The sequence below is a fragment of the Salvelinus fontinalis genome, chromosome 23, assembly GCF_029448725.1.
Source record: "Salvelinus fontinalis isolate EN_2023a chromosome 23, ASM2944872v1, whole genome shotgun sequence".
Classification (NCBI taxonomy): domain Eukaryota; kingdom Metazoa; phylum Chordata; class Actinopteri; order Salmoniformes; family Salmonidae; genus Salvelinus; species Salvelinus fontinalis.
Genome location: NC_074687.1, coordinates 2776186 through 2795379, shown reverse-complemented (window position 1 = coordinate 2795379; position 19194 = coordinate 2776186). Strand labels below are relative to the sequence as shown.

The 19194-nt window shown below is 42.6% G+C and overlaps 1 protein-coding gene across 3 annotated transcripts in view; it reads left to right on the top strand.

Annotated features, from left to right (window-relative positions):
* The window catches only part of LOC129820697 (DDB1- and CUL4-associated factor 6-like), a 68905-nt gene that overhangs the window by 6924 nt on the left and 42787 nt on the right, over positions 1-19194 (top strand). For all 3 annotated transcript variants that reach the window (XR_008754228.1, XM_055877562.1, XM_055877560.1), the window contains exons 2-7: positions 10448-10509; positions 14247-14339; positions 15561-15746; positions 15981-16094; positions 16534-16669; positions 17516-17727. Coding sequence is in view for 2 of the 3 variants with exons in the window: in XM_055877562.1 (XP_055733537.1) it covers positions 10448-10509; positions 14247-14339; positions 15561-15746; positions 15981-16094; positions 16534-16669; positions 17516-17727 (803 nt within the window). In the remaining variant the exon portion in view is untranslated. The remainder of the gene's footprint in view (positions 1-10447; positions 10510-14246; positions 14340-15560; positions 15747-15980; positions 16095-16533; positions 16670-17515; positions 17728-19194) is intronic.

Sequence of the window (19194 nt, the reverse complement as noted above, 5' to 3'; positions counted from 1 at the left end):
ATTTTTCTAGCATTTACCTGCCTCATTTAATTACTGTCTGAATGAAGTGTGGGGGGATTAATTAGCATATGTTCAATTTCATCCCTCAAAAATCTCAAAGTAACAAAGTTGTCAAATTTTGTGTTAATTTAATGTTAAAAGCATCCGGAAATACACCTGACCTGTTTGGATTTTTTTTTTTTTTTTTTTTTTTTTTTTTTTTTTTTTACCGTGCTCATATGCCTAAGCCATGTCAAAATACAAACTGACATGGTCCACCCACACACAGTGTGGTGAAGAATGCGCAACAGCGCCTCTTCAACTCAGGAGGCTGAAGAAATGTGGCTTGTCATCCAAAACACTGACTAACTTTTACAGATCCACTATCGAGAGTATCCTGTCGGCTGTATCACAGCCTAGTATGGAAACTGATCCGCCCTCAACCGCAAGGCTCTCCTGAGGGTGGTGCGGTCTGCACAACGCATCACCAGGGGCAAACTACCTGCCCTCCATGACACCTATAGCACCCGATGTCACAGGAAGGCAAAAAAGATAATCAAAGACAACAACCACCCGAGCCACTGCCTGTTCACACCGCTACCATCCAGAAGGCGAGGTCAGTACAGGTGCATCAAAGCTGGGACAGAAGCTGTTTTTCAGTCTCCGATCTCAAGGCCATCAGACTGCTAAACAGCAATCACTAACTCAGAGGCTGCTGCCTACATGGAGACCCAATCACTGGCACTTTAATAAATGGATCACTATCAAATCAAATGTATTTATATAGCCCTTCTTACATCAGCTGATATATGAAAGTTCTGTACAGAAACCCAGCCTAAAACCCCAAACAGCAAGCAATGCAGGTGTAGAAGCGGTGGCTAGGAAAAACTCCCTAGAAAGGCAAAAACCTAGGAAGAAACCTAGAGAGGAACCAGGCTATGAGGGGTGGCCAGTCCTCATCTGGCTGTGCCGGGTGGAGATTATAACAGAACATGGCCAAGATGTTCAAATGTTCATAAATGACCAGCATGGTCAAATAATAATAATCACAGTAGTTGTCGAGGGTGCAGCAAGTCAGCACCTCAGGAGTAAATGTCAGTTGGCTTTTCATAGCCGATCATCAAGAGTATCTCTACCGCTCCTGCGGCCTCTAGAGAGTTGAAAACAGCAGGTCTGGGACAGGTAGCACGTCCGGTGAACAGGTCCGGGTTCCATAGCCACAGGCAGAACAGTTGAAACTGGAGCAGCAGCACGGCCAGGTGGACTGGGGACAGCAAGGAGTCATCATGCCAGGTAGTCCTGAGGCATGGTCCTAGGGCTCAGGTCCTCCGAGAGAGAGAAAGAAAGAAAGAGAGAATTAGAGAGAGCATGCTTAAATTCACACAGGACACCGGATAAGACAGGAGAAATACTCCAGATATAACAGACTGACCCTAGCCCCGCGACACAAACTAATGCAGCATAAATACTGGAGGCTGAGACAGGAGGGGTCAGGAGACACTATGGCCCCATCCGATGATACCCCCGGACAGGGCCAAACAGGCAGGATATAACCCCACCCACTTTGCCAAAGTGCAGCCCCCACACCACTAGAGGGATATCTTCAACCACCAACTTACCATCCTGAGACAAGGCCGAGTATAGCTCACAAAGATCTCCGCCACGGCACAACCCAAGGGGGGGCTCCAACCCAGACTAGTCACATCAAACAATGCCACTTTAATAATGTTTACATATCTTACATTACTCATGTTTATATACTGTATTTTATACCATCTATTGCACCTTGCCTTTGCCGCTCGGCCATCACTCATCCATATATTCTTATGTACATATTCTCATTTACCCCTTTTTAGATTTGTGTGTATTAAGTAGTTAGATCACTTGTTAGATATTACTGCGCTGTCAGAACCAGAAGCACAAGCATTTCGCTACACTCGCATTAACATCTGCTAACCATGTGTATGTGACCAATACAATTTGATTTTGTTATTGTAGAATTACAGGAAATGAACTTTAAACAGTAAAATCTTCCCGGGAAGCCAAACCCAGTCCCCTGTCTAGGGGTTATGAAATTCACAGAGCAAATCTCACTCCTAGCTTTTTTTTTTTAAAGCCCTGAATTAGTAAATATGATTTTATTATGATTGAAGACATCCTTCTGTCTGACTAGCAAACCTTGGCATTTCAGGGCAAGAAACAATGTAAACACTTAACATAAAACCATTGCTGAACTTGAACTGTGTGCAATTACTAACATCCAGACAGGTAAAATGCTCTCTTTCTGTCTCTCTTTTCATTTCTTAGACAAGTTTCCAATGTTTATCTCCCACTGGGTTCTGGCATCTGTTAGAGGATGGGCGATTCTAAAGAATTTATGCTCATGTTTAAAATCAGTTTGAAGTAACTTTAAAAAATCTGTCATGTCCTTAATGAATGAGGAAGACCCCATACAGCAGCTAATTGGGATCCATAATAAATACAAATAGGGGCCATGGTGGCTTGTGTATTTTCAAACCCATTCTTTTTTTTCAGTATCAAATGTTATTAGTCACATGCGCCAAATACACCAGGTGTAGACCTTACAATGATGCTTTCTTACGAGCCCCTAACCAACAATGCAGCGCTCAGTCTGGTGTTGATATAAAAAAAGTATGAATGTATGTACTTGTAAGTCGCTCTGGATAAGAGCGTCTGCTAAATGACTTAAATGTAAATATAAACAGATAGAACATTCAACACATGCAGTAGACCCCATACACATTAACTCTCCCTCCTACCCATCCAGTCCTCTGCTCTGCTCTGCTCTGTGTGTGTGTGTGTGTGTGTGTGGGACGGGGCCAGGAATTGAATAATTGATCATAATCTTTGACACCCTGCTGGATTTCACAGAACTACAGCACAAACATCATCATTGCTTCCTTCCGCCCAGACACGGCTCTCCATTCATCTCAGTTACGTTTCATGGGTGACAGGTTTAATTGAGACACAACATGAGCACATATTGGAGGATTCCGTAAGAAAAGCCCACAGCCAAAGGCACTGGCAATGCTGTTTGTTTTCTTTGACTCACTGGAAAATAATCCATTGATTCGGGGCAAATGGGCTACTCAAAATATAACTCAGAGAGACTTTAAAATGAATCTGCTTAAGTGGGAATTGTACTGGCAGGAGACCACTTTTGTGATAGCAAATTCATCAGGGACCCCCTCAAAATCAGAACACAACTCAGACTTTTAGAGTGCGATTAAAAAATGGTATCGGTGACGGATTTAGGTACAGGCGACATTGGCAGCCACCCAGGTCGGCATCTTGCCGGGGGCGGCACGGTGGGCCCGCACAAAAACAATCGGAATGGTGACATTTGCACGATCGGTTTTCTATCGCTTATTTGCACGTCACGTCAATGATATCATGTCACTGTGTGGGACTGTGGGTCAATTAATCTTGTAGGAGTGGGCGCCCTGATTCTAGTTTTTGAGCTAGGCTGGCTACTGTCTGGGAAGGTCTCCCACTCAGATGGGGGTGGGGGTAGGTTGACATCAGGTCTCCCCACTGGAAGCTCAAGGTAGGGGGAGCGGGAGATTCTATCAAATAGCGCACCTGTAACTTTGAACAGTACTAATGCAATTGGTTAAATCAGTCACACTAAGAAATGTTACCAAATAAACCACAATTCATTCATAATACTGTGAATATATATAGTTTCACAGACAAATTGATTAAAAAAAAAATTCTGGTTTGTACGAAATCATTAAGAATAATATAAAACCAGTCTGCACACCACCAAGGTGAATTGGTTTAGTCTTGACTCTTGTTTGACAGTGTTGGGGGATGGGTAATGTATTGGTGCTCGAGTGCCAAATCAACACATTTGTTTCTATTTGTCTTTGTTAATTATTTTTGATATTTATGAGTCTTATTTTTGTATATATTTTTTATATTTATATAGTTTTAAGTGTTTTGATAATTTATTTGTTGTTCCAAATGTCTGAATAAAAATTAGTCAGTGCAGAATGGTGTTTTTTTTTTTTTTTTTTTTGGCGCTGAAGTGGGGGTTCGCCCAGGGAGCCATACAAGCTAGAACCGCCACTGTGTGGCATACAAGGAGTTTAAAAATGACTGCTGCAACGCATGGCTGGACTACCAAGTCTTGGGCCCTGGGAAATAACATTTTAAAGGCCCCCCTCTTTGTATCGGAGAGGAAATGTTATAGTGTTCAAGGTAATTTCCTGTAATTCTACACATTTAGTCATGGGACAGAAGGACAATTTTGACGTTTTTAATGCTTCGATTTAAAGTGCATTTATGTTTATGAATGTTTTTTGTGGGAATACAAGAAGTATTGAGTTGACAACTGGATCATTGGAGTACAGTGGATTCCTGTGAACCTCCCAGTTGTATCTAAGGGTAGCCAATATTATAAATAAGTAATATTACATTGTATTTTATTGCACCCTCAACTTGTTCCATGAACTCCTTGGCCAAATTTGTTGAATCTGTTGTTACTAGCACATCTATTTATTTATAAGTAAATAATATTATATACATACACACATTATATTATTACCCTGCAGTACCCCCTTTTGGGAACCACTGGTCTAGAGAAGATAACCTAGTCTCTTTCAACAGCTGCAGTGCCTGCAAGGAACAGAGTCTTATGAGTATGGAACACCAGACTACATGATCTTAAGAGTAAACAGTAGGCATATGACAGAGGCTACGGTTCAGTTATGGGATCATAAAAGTCAAAATGACCATAACGGTCCACTGTTACTATAATGACAACATGTAATCCCTTTTCCTCCTGATATTTCTTCATTGCCTGCAGCTCCGTAGTGGTTGTTTTACAAACCTTCAGCTGTCTTCTCCTACACGCCACTCTTCCTGGGGTTGGCTCTCCATTACACTGACTGGCATTCCAAGTGTGTGGGCCAGGACTACACTGGTGTTTCTCTGGTAGTTTGGGTACTGGTTATGTGCACTTAACTAAGAGGACACTGACTTGAAACTGCTCAAGGCTTTTACTTTTTCCTTCACAAAAAGCTATGATGCCGTGATAAAACATGACATTGTTTTTATATGCCTAGGCTATTTTCTCATTAGAAAATCGAATTCAATGTTTTCAATGTTCTGTGCTTATGGTAGGCTATGTAATTTCCACTCCCATCTGTTGTGTTGCCCTCAGCTAACATGGATTTCAACTATGTCCACTGTGTTCTTTTATGTGTTTCATTGTGTGATGTCACACTTGCTGGTGGAAAATAGTAATCAAGCTCCATAGAATCTTACTGCCATTTTGTTATTCACCCTTCAAGAGGATTATGAAATACGATGCATATGATCTTTGGTGTTTGATTGCTATAAAAACACTTACCAAGCTCTACTAGGCTGACTGACATGTTGAATCAGGGAGTTGTCCCTGTGAGGACTGAGGAGTGTACTACTTCCTTCCAATTACAAATGCCTGCAGATTTGGTTATGTTGAAATTTCCTATTGAGACATAGCTTTAGGCTGATCTAGTATGTTAAGCTTTATCACGAATCTGATCTCTGTGAGTCAGTAGTGAGGAAGTTGCTTTAAGAGACATCTAGAGGTGTGATCTTCTGCAGGTTTCAAATCCTCTGTTCCCCAAAGATAAATAACAATTAGGCCTACAACATGTTTGAAAAGCTACAGTATCAACCACCACGTAGCAACAAAGCTATGTTCATTGTATCCTTTGTGATCTTGACTTAAATTTTTTATTTCACCTTTATTTAACCAGGTAGGCTAGTTGAGAACAAGTTCTCATTTGCAACTGCAACCTGGCCAAGATAAAGCATAACAATTCGATACAAACAACAACACAGAGTTACACATGGAATAAACAAAAAGCAATCAATAATACAGTAGAACAAAATAAAACAAAAAGTCTATATACTGTGAGTGCAAACGAGGTAAGATAAGGGAGTTAAGGCAATAAATAGGCCATGGTGGCGAAGTAATTACAATATAGCAATTAAACACTGGAATGGTAGATGTGCAGAAGATGAATGTGCAAGTAGAGATACTGGGGTGCAAAGGAGCAAGATACATAAATACAGTATGGGGAAGAGGTAGGTAGATAGATGGGATGTTTACAGATGGGCTATGTGCAGGTGCAGTGATCTGTGAGCTGCTCTGACAGCTGGTGCTTAAAGCTAGTGAGGGAGATATGAGTCTCCAGCTTCAGAGATTTTTGCAGTTCGTTCCAGTCATTGGCAGCAGAGAACTGGAAGGAAAGACGACCAAAGGAGGAATTGGCTTTGGAGGTGAACAGTGAGATATACCTGCGTGCTACGAGTGGGTGCTGCTATGGTGACCAGTGAGCTGAGATAAGGCGGGGCTTTACCTAGCAGAGACTTGTAGATAACCTGTAGCCAGTGGGTTTGGCGACGAGTATGAAGCGAGGGCCAACCAACGAGAGCGAACAGGTCGCAATGGTGGGTAGTGTATGGGGCTTTGGTGACAAAACGGATGGCACTGTGATAAACTGCATCCAATTTGCTGAGTAGAGTGTTGGAGGTTATTTTATAGATGACATCACCGAAGTCGAGGATCGGTAAGATAGTCAGTTTTACGAGGGTATGTTTGGCAGCATGAGTGAAGGATGCTTTGTTGCGATATAGAAAGCCGATTCTAGATTTAATTTTGGATTGGAGATGCTTAATGTGAGTCTGGAAGGAGAGTTTAAAGTCTAACCAGACACCTAGGTATTTGTAGTTGTCCACGTATTCTAAGTCAGAGCCATCCAGAGTAGTGATGCTGGACGGGCGATCAGGTGCGGGAAGTGATCGATTGAATAACATGCATTTAGTTTTACTTGCTTTTAAGAGCAGTTGGAGGCCATGGAAGGAGAGTTGTATGGCATTGAAGTTCGTCTGGAGGTTAATTAACACAGTGTCCAAAGAGGGGCCAGAAGTATACAGAATGGTGTTGTCTGCGTAGCGGTGGATCAGAGAATCACCAGCAGCAAGAGCAACATCATTGATGTATACAGAGAAGAGAGTCGGCCCGAGAATTGAACCCTGTGGCACCCCCATAGAGACTGCCAGAGGTCCGGACAACAGGCCCTCCGATTTGACACACTGAACTCTATCAGAGAAGTAGTTGGTAAACCAGGCGAGGCAATCATTTGAGAAACCAAGGCTGTCGAGTCTGCCGATAAGAATGTGGTGATTGACAGAGTCGAAAGCCTTGGGCAGGTCGATGAATACGGCTGCGCAGTAATGTCTCTTATCGATGGCGGTTATGATGACGTTTAGGACCTTGAGCGTGGCTGAGGTGCACCCATGACCAGCTCTGGAACCAGATTGCATAGCGGAGTCATTGAACAGTCATTGAACAGCCCTGCTATAGGCTATATGCCATGCATGCTATCTGGGGCTACTGGTATGCTGAATTAGCCTTTTCTATCTGTGGCCAAGTTAACCTAACTGTGATTTGTATTGAGTTGTGTTTGAGTGAGGATTAGCAGGCCCAGGTGTGGGGCAGGTGGTTTACGGATTGGGCTAGCCTAGCACTGCATTTAGCTTAGCGCTACATTTAGCTTGACAAGGCTGGGTGTGTTGGTAGAGCTGTCATTGTCAAATGACCGGAGAGACCCTAGCATGTAATCACACCAGTAAGAGGCTAAGTTTAGCACTGTGGAAGGAGGGCTAGTATTCCATTTGTGGAATATAAATCTCAACAAAGGCCAGAAATATACTTCAAGGGAGAGTTAGGCCTAATCATAGAACATTTAAGGCAATTTTGCACAGTCCTCTTCACCCATGAGATTTAGTGAGATCAAATTACATGGTTTCAGCTAAATATGCTAATTCAATCATCATAATCTTCATGTCACTTTCTCATGACCAAGGCCTATCAGCAAATGAATGAGGGGGAAGTGACATTTTGGTCTGTTGTCTTGCTCTTTTTGGATGTTTGACTTTAAATATCGGAAGGTTGAAAGACAAAGGAGGGAATATAGATACAATGGAGACATCTCTGCCTATTTTGTTGAATAGCTGTTTTGAGCCGTATTCTCAAGTCTTCAATATTCCACTTCTTCAATGTTGAAAAAGCTTTATTTTGCTGCAGCCGAAGCTGTTACTTCCAGAAAGTTTTACAGTCGAATGGCAAGTTTTCAGGCTTGGTTTTGAGGACATCACTGACCTGGGAAGAGCTCGGTTGATTGAATCTATTCCTCAACACTCTCAAAATGGATTGGCTGTGAAAAGAATATGGCAGAGGGGTGTGGGTGTGTATGGCAACCTGGAATATTGATATAGTCAGGCACTTTGTTTTGATTTGAACAGCAATGCACTAGAACCTAGCTGTAGAACAAAAGCTGATATTGTGCCTTGAATGCACTTACTAACTTGGAGCTCAGACTTCAATACGATTACAGAGCATTGGCTTGTTTTGTTTGTTAATTTATGTATCATCTTACCTATTTATTTACCCCTGTCTCTCTCTTATTGAATGGGACAGTCCAATTTAATCTGCCCAGACGGTCCCATACACGTAGTGTCATTGTTTATATGAGGGCAATTCCATGATAACGGAATTAGGTTGAGACTCCAGATTTTTCACTTGAAAATGTATACCAAACAAAAACCATTGATTTCAAAGTGTAACAAACGATACAACTATATGCACTAGGACTACTTTGAACAATTTCCACAGACTATTTATAAAAACATATTTACAGGAAGAACTGTGCAGATACAACGTTTGGTAAAATAATGAGGGAGATTTTACCGTAATTCTGTTACCAAACTTTGCATCTGCACAGTTTTTCCAGTAATTTCTTTATATATTTTATTTTTATGCTGTGTAAATTGTTCCAAATAATCATTGTGCATAGAGTTGTATGGTTTAAAAAAAAATGAAATCCATGTTTTTTTTGTTTGGCATTCAGCATAATTTCGTTACCATTGGCATTTCAGGACCGGCACTGAGGCATACTAGGTTACAGAGGCAGGCCATAGTGTTAATGACTGTCTACTTTGCCTTTTGACAATGGCCTTGTACTTTCAATGCACAGTAGTCTGTCATAGTGGATGATGGAACTAAGGACTTCCTTTCCATGCCCTTTACATTCATTCAGTATACCTGGAATGCTTATTAGATTCTAGACTGTCATCTCTTTACCTGACAGGGTCAAATGGCATGAATTCTCTCACAATGTTTTTTTTTTTCTTCGTACAGTTCTAAAGCAAGTTTAATACTTTTTTAGGTAAGGTGATGTATTTTTGAACCTGGATCTAGCCTAGCCTAATACATTGTAGGTTTGGGAGCAAGTTTACTCATAAAATAGCCAACTGCCAAACCTTTTTTAATGACAGTCTATTTGACGACAGGATAGTCAGAGTAGGCAGCCTGCTCATTTGATCCCATATCCCTGTGACGGTGACAGCGGATGCGAGGGATGCTTCCTCAAGATGAGTAATACGTTATAAGCTATGGAAAGATTGACTACAATGATTCTAACGTAACGTTTTATTTATTTCCCTACTCCCTCTTTAAATACCAAGAGCAGAGGCAGGAAAACAAACTATTGCAAAACAAAATACACCCTTATAAATGGTTCCAAAACTTCTGCTCTAGGGAATTGCCCATATAATTAGGAATCAGAATACTAGAATGGAAATTAACCTTCCTTTATGATGGTCCAAAGGTCAGCCATGTTGGTCAGGGAGTTTGCCAACCATGGTTTGCCTGCCAATGTTGTGATAAATTCTTCACATTCATTGTTTTACACAATATCTTATCTGCACTGTGTGTTCGCTAGCTAGGCAGCCAGTTTTAGATAATGATTCCATATATTTTTCAAATTAACTGGCAACATTCCACAGCCATACACTGGCTCAAATCAGTTTATAGGACTAAGACAAGTTGTAAATGCAACAAGTAATGATATTGTATCATATAATAGCACTCACAGCTTTACAAGAAAACACAATTTGAGTCATTTATGGTCCGTTTACATATATTTTACAGGCTATTTATACAGTATTGATATAAAACCTGTATAAACTGTATTATATGACAATATTTTAGGTTGACTATAGTTCCATTACAAAAATTGCTGATAAATCACATGCCCTACTTTGTTTCCTGCATAAGTAAAAACAGGAAATGCATCAGATATGCCTCTACTGCCATTCATTACAATTAGACTGGTTTTGCATTTCTCCCTTACCAAGATGGCTGCCATTTTCGCCTCCTTACTGAACTTTGAGGGTTAATGACAACCCCTCTATCAATTTAATAGGAACTCCATGGTATGTTTGGACATTTCTATGTAATTTACCCTAGTTGATGATGCCCTTGTTGTTGACTTGAATTTCATCAATAAGATTTGAATGCTGACTGAAGTAGTCCAATGATGTATGAAAGTAACATATCGTGGTAACAATTGTGACTTGCTAATAAGGTGTTTCTTCTGTTTCTGCATAGGGAGAAGAGAATTTGTCCAGCGGCTGAAACTCGAAGCGACACTCAATGTTCACGATGGCTGTGTGAGTATGCGTTACCCACCGTGTGTGGCTGTGGTGTACTCTGTGCCCATAACTGTCCCTCCTTGCATCTTTAGAGCACGTCCCCTTCCCCACTCTGTCGGTCAGTGTGTGAAACCCTGTGTCAGACAGACAGAAAGCAGAGCTCAGTGTGAGTGTTGAGCTCTGGCCAGACTGCTCATACTCTGTGAAACCTGAGGCAGCCATACGGCCAGTCACACGCCCTGTCACACTGTTACACCCTGCCAGTCACTCCTTCTACCACTGCACAACAACTTTAAACTGCCTGATGCTGGTTTGGGTCAAGGATTCTGTCCTTCTCGTCCTGTCTGTTCAGTTGGTTGGAGGAAAATAAAGAGAAACGATAAAGGATTGACAACTTCTGTATAGTACAAAAAAAATATCTTCTTCTGTATGGAATCCCCTCGTACAACTTCCTGCCACATTCCCTGCTACATTCAGATAATCGTCCGAGCGAGTTCTGTCAAATTGCGTATTTTCTCAGACCAGTAGCTTGGAAGAGTTTGTCATCGCTCCCACCTACCAAGTCCTTATCAGTGCATACGAAGGATGCAAAGGAGACGTAAGAAAGCCATTTTTTATGTCTATCCACTTACTGAATCACCATCCACTCTCTGTCTCCGTGAGGATCTGTCTGTCTCATCTTGGATACCTGAAGCCACTTGAGTTGTCAACCCCTGTCTTCCATCAACATGAAGTGATCGAGGAAGAATTGCCCTCCAACATGTCTTACTGGTGCCATTCTGACTCACAACGCCTATTAGGCTATTACGAGTGACATGATGTTGCGTTAATGCTGGTGGCCATCACTTTTTAGTTCCCCAAATCCCAGCATGACCTCTATTGCAGGAGATGTTGGAAGAGATTACATGTAGGCTTGATCTACTCTGTAGATAACATTACTGTACAGTACTGGATCAAAGTAGTAGCATAATACATCATGTATTGTCATTTAGGCTGTTATTACACTTGACTAAAATACCCAGTTCTTAAACAGCCCCTTTCCCCTTGTTCCTCCTCCTTGCTGTAGGCATATTCAGACCTGGATTTAGGGGAAGCTTGTGACATCTTTCTGCGCACTTCTATCCACTCTCTATAGATCTGCATCACAAGTCCAGAGGCTTGGGGCTAAGGGAAAAAGCTACTGTAGAGTTTGGTTTCAGACTTATTCAGAATAAGGCTAGTCTGACTCTGAAGGGCCAGGTTGTGTCAGGTTGAGTTGAGGCTGGGGGTGGGGGACCTGGTCAGCCAGGGGCTCACTGAGTGGTCTGGGTGGCATAAGGTCTCTGACCTAGACACAGACACACAGTATTCCTACAGAGTGCTATCAAGTAGGATCAGTATACAACACAACGGGCTGAATGAGTGCTGCAGGTGATGGGATAGGTCAGTATTCGGGTCAAGCTACAGTCTGCTTGAACAGAAAAGATGGTGGTTGTGGTCATAGTGATGATAATGATTTCCTCAGTTTCATGTTAGCAACAACCCCCTACTTACCACAATGTTAGCCCTGAAGATATTGAATATGCAAGATAAAAATATGATACTACCAATGATATTAACGCGACAGGTTTTTTTATCAGTAACCTATAATTTGTCTGTTTCCAATGCATGCATGACATCATGCCCCACATTTAGTGACCTCCCCTTTTGTGTCTGTCTATTTCTAATATTAACCATCCAGCATAGCTCTAATTACAGCACGTGTGTTCTTTTAGCATGTAACAGACCACTCTTATTAAGCTTGTGTATTTTCTCAGAAAGTGTCGCGAGCAGTTTCTTTGAAATGACAGCCGTTCTGTGAAAAATGCAATAACGTTTACAGTGTTTTTTAAAGCTGCTCGACGAGGGAAGGACAGTAAATAATGACCGGGGATGAAATGGAGATTAAATCACCCAGAAAGACTATTTGGGAATGGTGTGGAGGGGGAGGAGGGGTCCAGTTGGGTTTGGCAATGAAGAGGGATTGTGTGACCAACCTTGTTGCACACTGATGGGACTCACCCTAGAAATAGAGGGAGGAGAGTGTATTAAACTCTGCTGGAGAACTTAATGAATTATTGATCTATGGTCGCGAAGACACGGTGCCTAGAGAAGGCACGAAATGTGTGCTCTGTGTTGCAGATATAGAATGTTCCATTATACACTAAACAAAAATATAAACTCAACATGCAACAATTTCAAAGATTTTTCTGAGTTACGGTTCATATAGGGAAATCAGTCAATTGAAATCAATTCACTAGACCCTAATGTATGGATTGCACATGACTGGTCACAGATACCTTCAAAAAAGTAGGGGCGTGGATCAGAAAACCAGTCACTATCTGTTGTGACTACCATTTGCCTCATGCAGCACGTCACATCTCCTTCACATAGAGCTGATCAGGCTGTTGATTGTGGCCTGTGGAATGTTTTCCTACACCTCTTCAATGCTTGTGCGAATTTGCTGGATATTGGCGGGAACTGGAACATGTTGTCGATCCAGAGCATCCCAAACAGGCTCAATGGGTGACATGTCTGGTCAGTATGCAGGCTTCCTTGCGACATGGGGCTGTGCATTATCATGCTGTAACATGAGGTGATGGCGGTGGATGAATGGCACGACAATGGGCCTCAGGATCTCGTCACAGTATCTCTGTGCATTCAAATTGCCATCGATTTTAAAATGCAATTGTGTTCATTATCCATAGCTTTTGCTTGCCCACACCATAACCGCACTGCCACCTTGAGGCACTCTGTTCACAACGTTGATATCAGCAAACCGCTCGCCCACATCTGCCATCTGCCCGGTACAGTTGAAACCGGGATTCATCTGTGACGAGCACACTTTTCCAATGTGGCTGTGGCCATCAAAGGTGAGCATTTTCCCACTGATGTTGGTTACGACGCCAAACTGCAGTCATGTCAAGACCCTGTTGAGGACGACGAGCACGCAGATGAGCTTCCCTGAGAAGGTCTGACAGTTTGTGGAGAAATTATTTGGTAGTGCAAACCCACAGTTTCATCAGCTGTCCGCGTGGCTGGTCTCAGATGATCCCGCAGGTGAAGAAGCCGGATGTGGAGGTCCTGGGCTGGCGTGGTTACACGGCGTCTGCGTTTGTGAGGAAAGTTTGGACGTACTGCCAAATTCGCTAAAACAAAGTTGGAGGTGGCTTATGGTAGAGAAATTAACATTGAATTCACTGGCAACAGCTCTGGGGGACATTCCTGCAGTCAGCATGCCAATTGTACACTCCCTCAACTTGAGACATCGGTGGCATTGTGTTGTTTGACAAAACTTCACATTTTAAAGTGGCCTTTTGTCCCCATGATCAAGCTGTTTAATCAGCTTCTTGATATGCCACACCTGTCAGGTGGGTGGATTATCTTGGCAAAGGAGAAATGCTCACTAACAGGGATATAAACGAATTTGTGCAAAACTCTGCAAGAAAGAAGCTTTTTGTGCATATGGAAAATTTCTGGTATCTTTTATTTCACCTCATGAAACATGGGACCAACACTTTAAATGTTGCGTTTTATGTTTTTGTTCAGAATAGTTTGTTTCTCATTTGGTGAACTTTCACCTGATTTCTATTTGACCGAGGGACGATGACGCTTTGATGTTATACCTTAGATTGGGTTAGGAATTCCACAGTTGTAGACAAAAAGCTGTTTTCAGTATTATTATTATTATGTGCTGAGGCCAAGCGTGAACTCACACTGTATTTTGTCCCAATCAGGTCAATACTATATCCTGGAACGATACCGGGGAGTACATCTTGTCAGGGTCGGACGATACCAACCTGGTCATCACAAACCCATACAACAGAAAGGTAAGGTGTTAGTCAGATTTTAGTTTAAAAAGATGATTTTTGTTTAAAAAGATGTGATAATAAAACAGTGCAGGTTAAAAAAAAAAATAGATGAAGAAAAGTGTTCAGGTTAGGTTGGAAACACAAAACAGAAAACAGATTATTCATTCAAACATATGACCTTACATCACCAACATCCTGTTTTTATTACACAGTTGCATGGTCTACCTGGGGTGAAATTATAATGGATTGGATGTGTAGATAGTGCTCATTATATGGAGGAGAACTTACCTACTGAAAGATCTTTATCGCCGATAAAGACGGACAGAGAAAAAAACTGACAGTGAGTAGACGTCTATAAACCTCCCATCAGCTTAATCAACAGTCAAAGAAATTGACTGTTGAGAGATTCTGAAAATGAACAATTTCTGATCCAACCTCTCGTTCTCTTGTGTTGATGTGGAACATGACCTTGGTCAATTGGGTGCTTTGGATTCTCGTAGGATTTTTTTCAGTTCCCGGCTATGCATCATGTATACCCTCTTCTATTTTACAATCTTGTCCAATAATTTACTTTTGATAAGCATCTCAGTCAGCAGCACCACCCTGCATTCCACTGCTGGCTTGCTTCTGAAGCTAAGAAGGGTTGGTCCATGATGGAAGACCAGATGCTGCTGTAAGTGGTGCTGGAGGGCCAGCAGGACACTATTTCAGGGGAGTGATTGGGGACATTGCCCTGTGTAGGGTGCAGTCTTTCGGGTGGGACGTTAAACAGGTCTCCTGACTCTCTGTGGTCAGTAAAGATCCCATGGCACATCGTAAGAGTAGTGGTGTTAACCCTGGTGTCTTGGCTAAATTCCTAATCTGGCCCTCATACCATCACGGCCACCTCATCATCCCCAGCTTCTAATTGGCTCATTGATCTCCAATCCCCTGTAACTATTCCCCAGGTCGTTGCCGTAAATGAGAATATGCTCTGTCAACTTACCTGGTAAAAAAAGTTGGACACAGTTCAACTGACCAGAATGTTTTTTGATGATTTTGAGTTGACGTAATTTGACGAAGCATGGGAGAGTAGAACCAAGGTTTCCCTTTTAGTCAGAAGAGGGAGCAACTCATCCCAGGAGTCTTCAAGGAAGATGAAGAGGATACCAAGAGAGGGAGACGCACCTATAGAACCGAACACATACATACACACCAATGCAACTCGCTACACACACTACTCTCTGGAACTCTCCTCAGGTTAAGGCAACCATACGGTCGGGTCACCGGGCGAACATCTTCAGTGCTAAGTTCATGCCTCAGACCAGTGACCAGCAGATCATCTCGTGCTCTGGGGATGGTATCATCTACTACACCCACACAGAGAAGAGCCCCGACATCAACAGGCAGTGCCAGTTCACCTGCCACTACGGAACAGCCTACGAGGTACTGTACACAAGAGTTTCTCAACTTGTTTGTACGAGGATGTTGGAACTCGTTTTTTTGTGTGTGGCTGATTTGAAAACAGGTTTAGGGAGCTACCCAAATGTAAACAAAAATTCTTCGCATTTTCCTTTTTCACCTTCTCCCTCCCTTTTTAATTTCCTTCTCCTGTCCTCTGCCACCTCCCTCTTTCCCTTCACCTCTTGCTGCACTCTCCTCCTCCTGTTCTCCTTTTAGATTATGACAGTACCCAACGACCCCTATACGTTCCTGTCGTGTGGGGAGGACGGCACCGTGCGCTGGTTTGACCTGCGCACAAAGACCAGCTGTACTAAAGAGGACTGCAAAGATGTAAGGAAGGAGGAAAAAAAATCTGTTTCTTTTTCTAAATCTAAATTTTGTATTGATTTTGAACATAAAACCATCAAACAAAGAACAACAATCAAGACTTTTCTCTGACTTTTGATCTATTATTTGACCTGTGTTTTAATGTCGGCATATTCTGTATCACAACCGTCCGTGATTGGGAGTCCTGTAGGGCGGCGCACAATACAATTGGCCCAGCGTCATTCGGTTTAGGGTTTGGCCGGGGTAGGCCGTCATTGTAAATAAGAATTTGTTCTTAACTGACTTGCCTAGTTAAATAAAGGTTAAATAAAAATAATTCTGCTTATTTTATATTGTTTTTAAATCATATCATATCACACCCTTTTCCAGTTTTCCTGATTTTTATCCCGTGGTGGTGGTGGTGGTGGTGGTGTTGTTGTTTACTGTCTCTTCCTCTCACCAGGACATCCTGATCAACTGTCGGCGGGCGGCGACGTCTATCTCCATCAGTCCGCTGGTGCCCTATTACCTGGCGGTGGGCTGCTCCGACAGCTCCGTACGCATCTATGACAGACGCATGCTGGGCACCAGGGCTACGGGTAACAACCATCTCTGTCCTCTCATGTAGCTCTCCCGGTCTGTCTGTCTGTCTTTGTTGTCTGAATTTCGATCAGTAGATACAGTGAGCTCTATAAGTATTGGGACACTGCCACATGTTTTTGTTGTTGTTTTGGCTCTGTACTCCAGCACTTTGGATTTGAAATTATACAATGACTATGAGGTTAACGTGCTTTCATTTGAGGGTATTTTCATCCATATCGGGTGAACGTTTAGAAATCTTGTACATAGTCCCTACGTTTTAGGGGAACAAAGGGGTTGCCCAATAGAAATTAATGGTAAATAATATAATGTCATTTTGGAGTCACTTTTATTGTAAATAAAAATAGAATATGTTTTCAAACGCTTCTACATATATTGTGGATGCTACCATGATTATAGATAGTCCTGAATGTAGCGTCAATAATGATGAGTGAGAAACTTAGACTCATAATTATCATCCCCCACAGAAATGCTAACCTCCCCTGTTATTGTAATGTTGAGAGGTTAGCATGTCATGGGGGTATGATTTTTGTGCGTCTCGAACTTTCTCACTCATCACTATTGACGATTCATTCAGGGCTATCCGTAATCATGGTAGCATCCACATTATAGTTAAAGTGTTTAGAAACACATTCCAGGATCAATTCGTCCTACCAAAGCCTTAACCCTTCGGAAAGAGAAATGCACAACTGACCTTGGATCAGAGTCTGGAGCCAACTTGATCAAACAAGTGAATTTTGAGTTACGCTATTAATGACTTACTACTACTACTCACTCAACTCTGCCCTATGTCATTCCCCATTGCTTGCCTTTGACTGTCTCACTAAACTCCCCCCCCCCCCCAGGGAACTACATGGGCCGTGGAACGACGGGCATGTGTGTGCGCTTCGTTCCGGCACACCTGTCCAACAAGTCGTGTCGTGTGACTTCGCTCTGCTACAGCGGGGACGGACAGGAGGTACTGGTCAGCTACTCTTCAGACTACGTCTACCTGTTTGACCCCAATAATGACCAGGCCCGAGAGCTGAAGGGTCCGTCCGAGGAGAGGAGGGAGGAGGTGAGAGGGCGGCGGAGGCGCCGCCATTGTGATTTGAGCTAAATATGAGGTGTATACTTCTCTATGCAAACGGAATTGAGGAATTTGGTTTGGACAGTTCTCCATAAACAAAATATTTATCTTGTATAACCACACTGTTGTGTGCATATCATAAATTATCCTTGTCATTGTGCATACTTGCAGTGTCGGGGGTGAGTATAGCTGGTTGAGTCTGTTACTGTTGGGTACCATCTGTGATGCGGTACAATGAAACGGCAGGCAGGCAGGGTGAGTGCTGGTCACAGAGCCACACAGAGATCCACACGGTGCTGCAGTGAGAACAGGCCTCAGGGGAGCACAGGGAAAAGACTATTGCACACGCAGTCAGGCTAGGATACGTGTGTGTGTGCACTGTGTATGCCCCTCTGTGAAAGTCTGTGTATACCAGGCGAGAATGACTGCCCCCTCTCATTGAAGCCACGGAAGTTCAAGGCCAACCGCGGTACTCAGGCATTTTTTGCAAAAAACAGGACCTCCCCATTATAGTGAATGGAGGTCTTCGTGGTCAATCTTGGCGTAAATGAAACAATGTTTTGAAGACAATCATGGTACTAATAATTGCTTCTAATACACCAGATGTATGTATTTTAACCGATTTATCGCACACAATAAGTTATAAGGATCATTTAGTTGATAGTGGCAGCCTGCAATATTCCGGTCGGCCTTCAAATTAGTTCCTCAATGAGAAGGGGCAGCACTGATCTATCCTGCAACTTCACTTCCTGGAGTAGCTCAAATTATATCTCTGTGAGCTCAAACTGCGCATGTTGTATCCATGAGAGGCCCTCTTAACCGACTTAATTTGGCTTAAGTGAGCTATTTAGTCTTCATTGGAATTAATCTGTATTAAAAACATTAATTGTCCATTACATGAGTGATTGTGGGATTTTATCACGGTACCATGTTTGTTGTCCATATGGGACTTTGCTAGGAGCAGAAACAAACACATGGCTAGTCAGACATACTGCAGGTCTCTAATGTAAGCTACTCCTGCACTCTCAAGCCAATGGGATGTTGATTGTAAACAGACAGAGCTGGCTTTGTGTGGAGCAGCTCTCACAACTAAAGTGCTCTCAGGGCATCTCCTGTTAATGTGTTGTGTGGTGGAAGTGCTCTCAGGGCATCTCCTGTTAATGTGGTGGAAGTGCTCTCAAGGCATCTCCTGTTAATGTGGTGGAAGTGCTCTCAAGGCATCTCCTGTTAATGTGGTGGAAGTGCTCTCAGGGCATCTCCTGTTAATGTGTTGTGTGGTGGAAGTGCTCTCAGGGCATCTCCTGTTAATGTGGTGGAAGTGCTCTCAGGGCATCTCCTGTTAATGTGGTGGAAGTGCTCTCAAGGCATCTCCTGTTAATGTGGTGGAAGTGCTCTCAGGGCATCTCCTGTTAATGTGTTGTGTGGTGGAAGTGCTCTCAGGGCATCTCCTGTTAA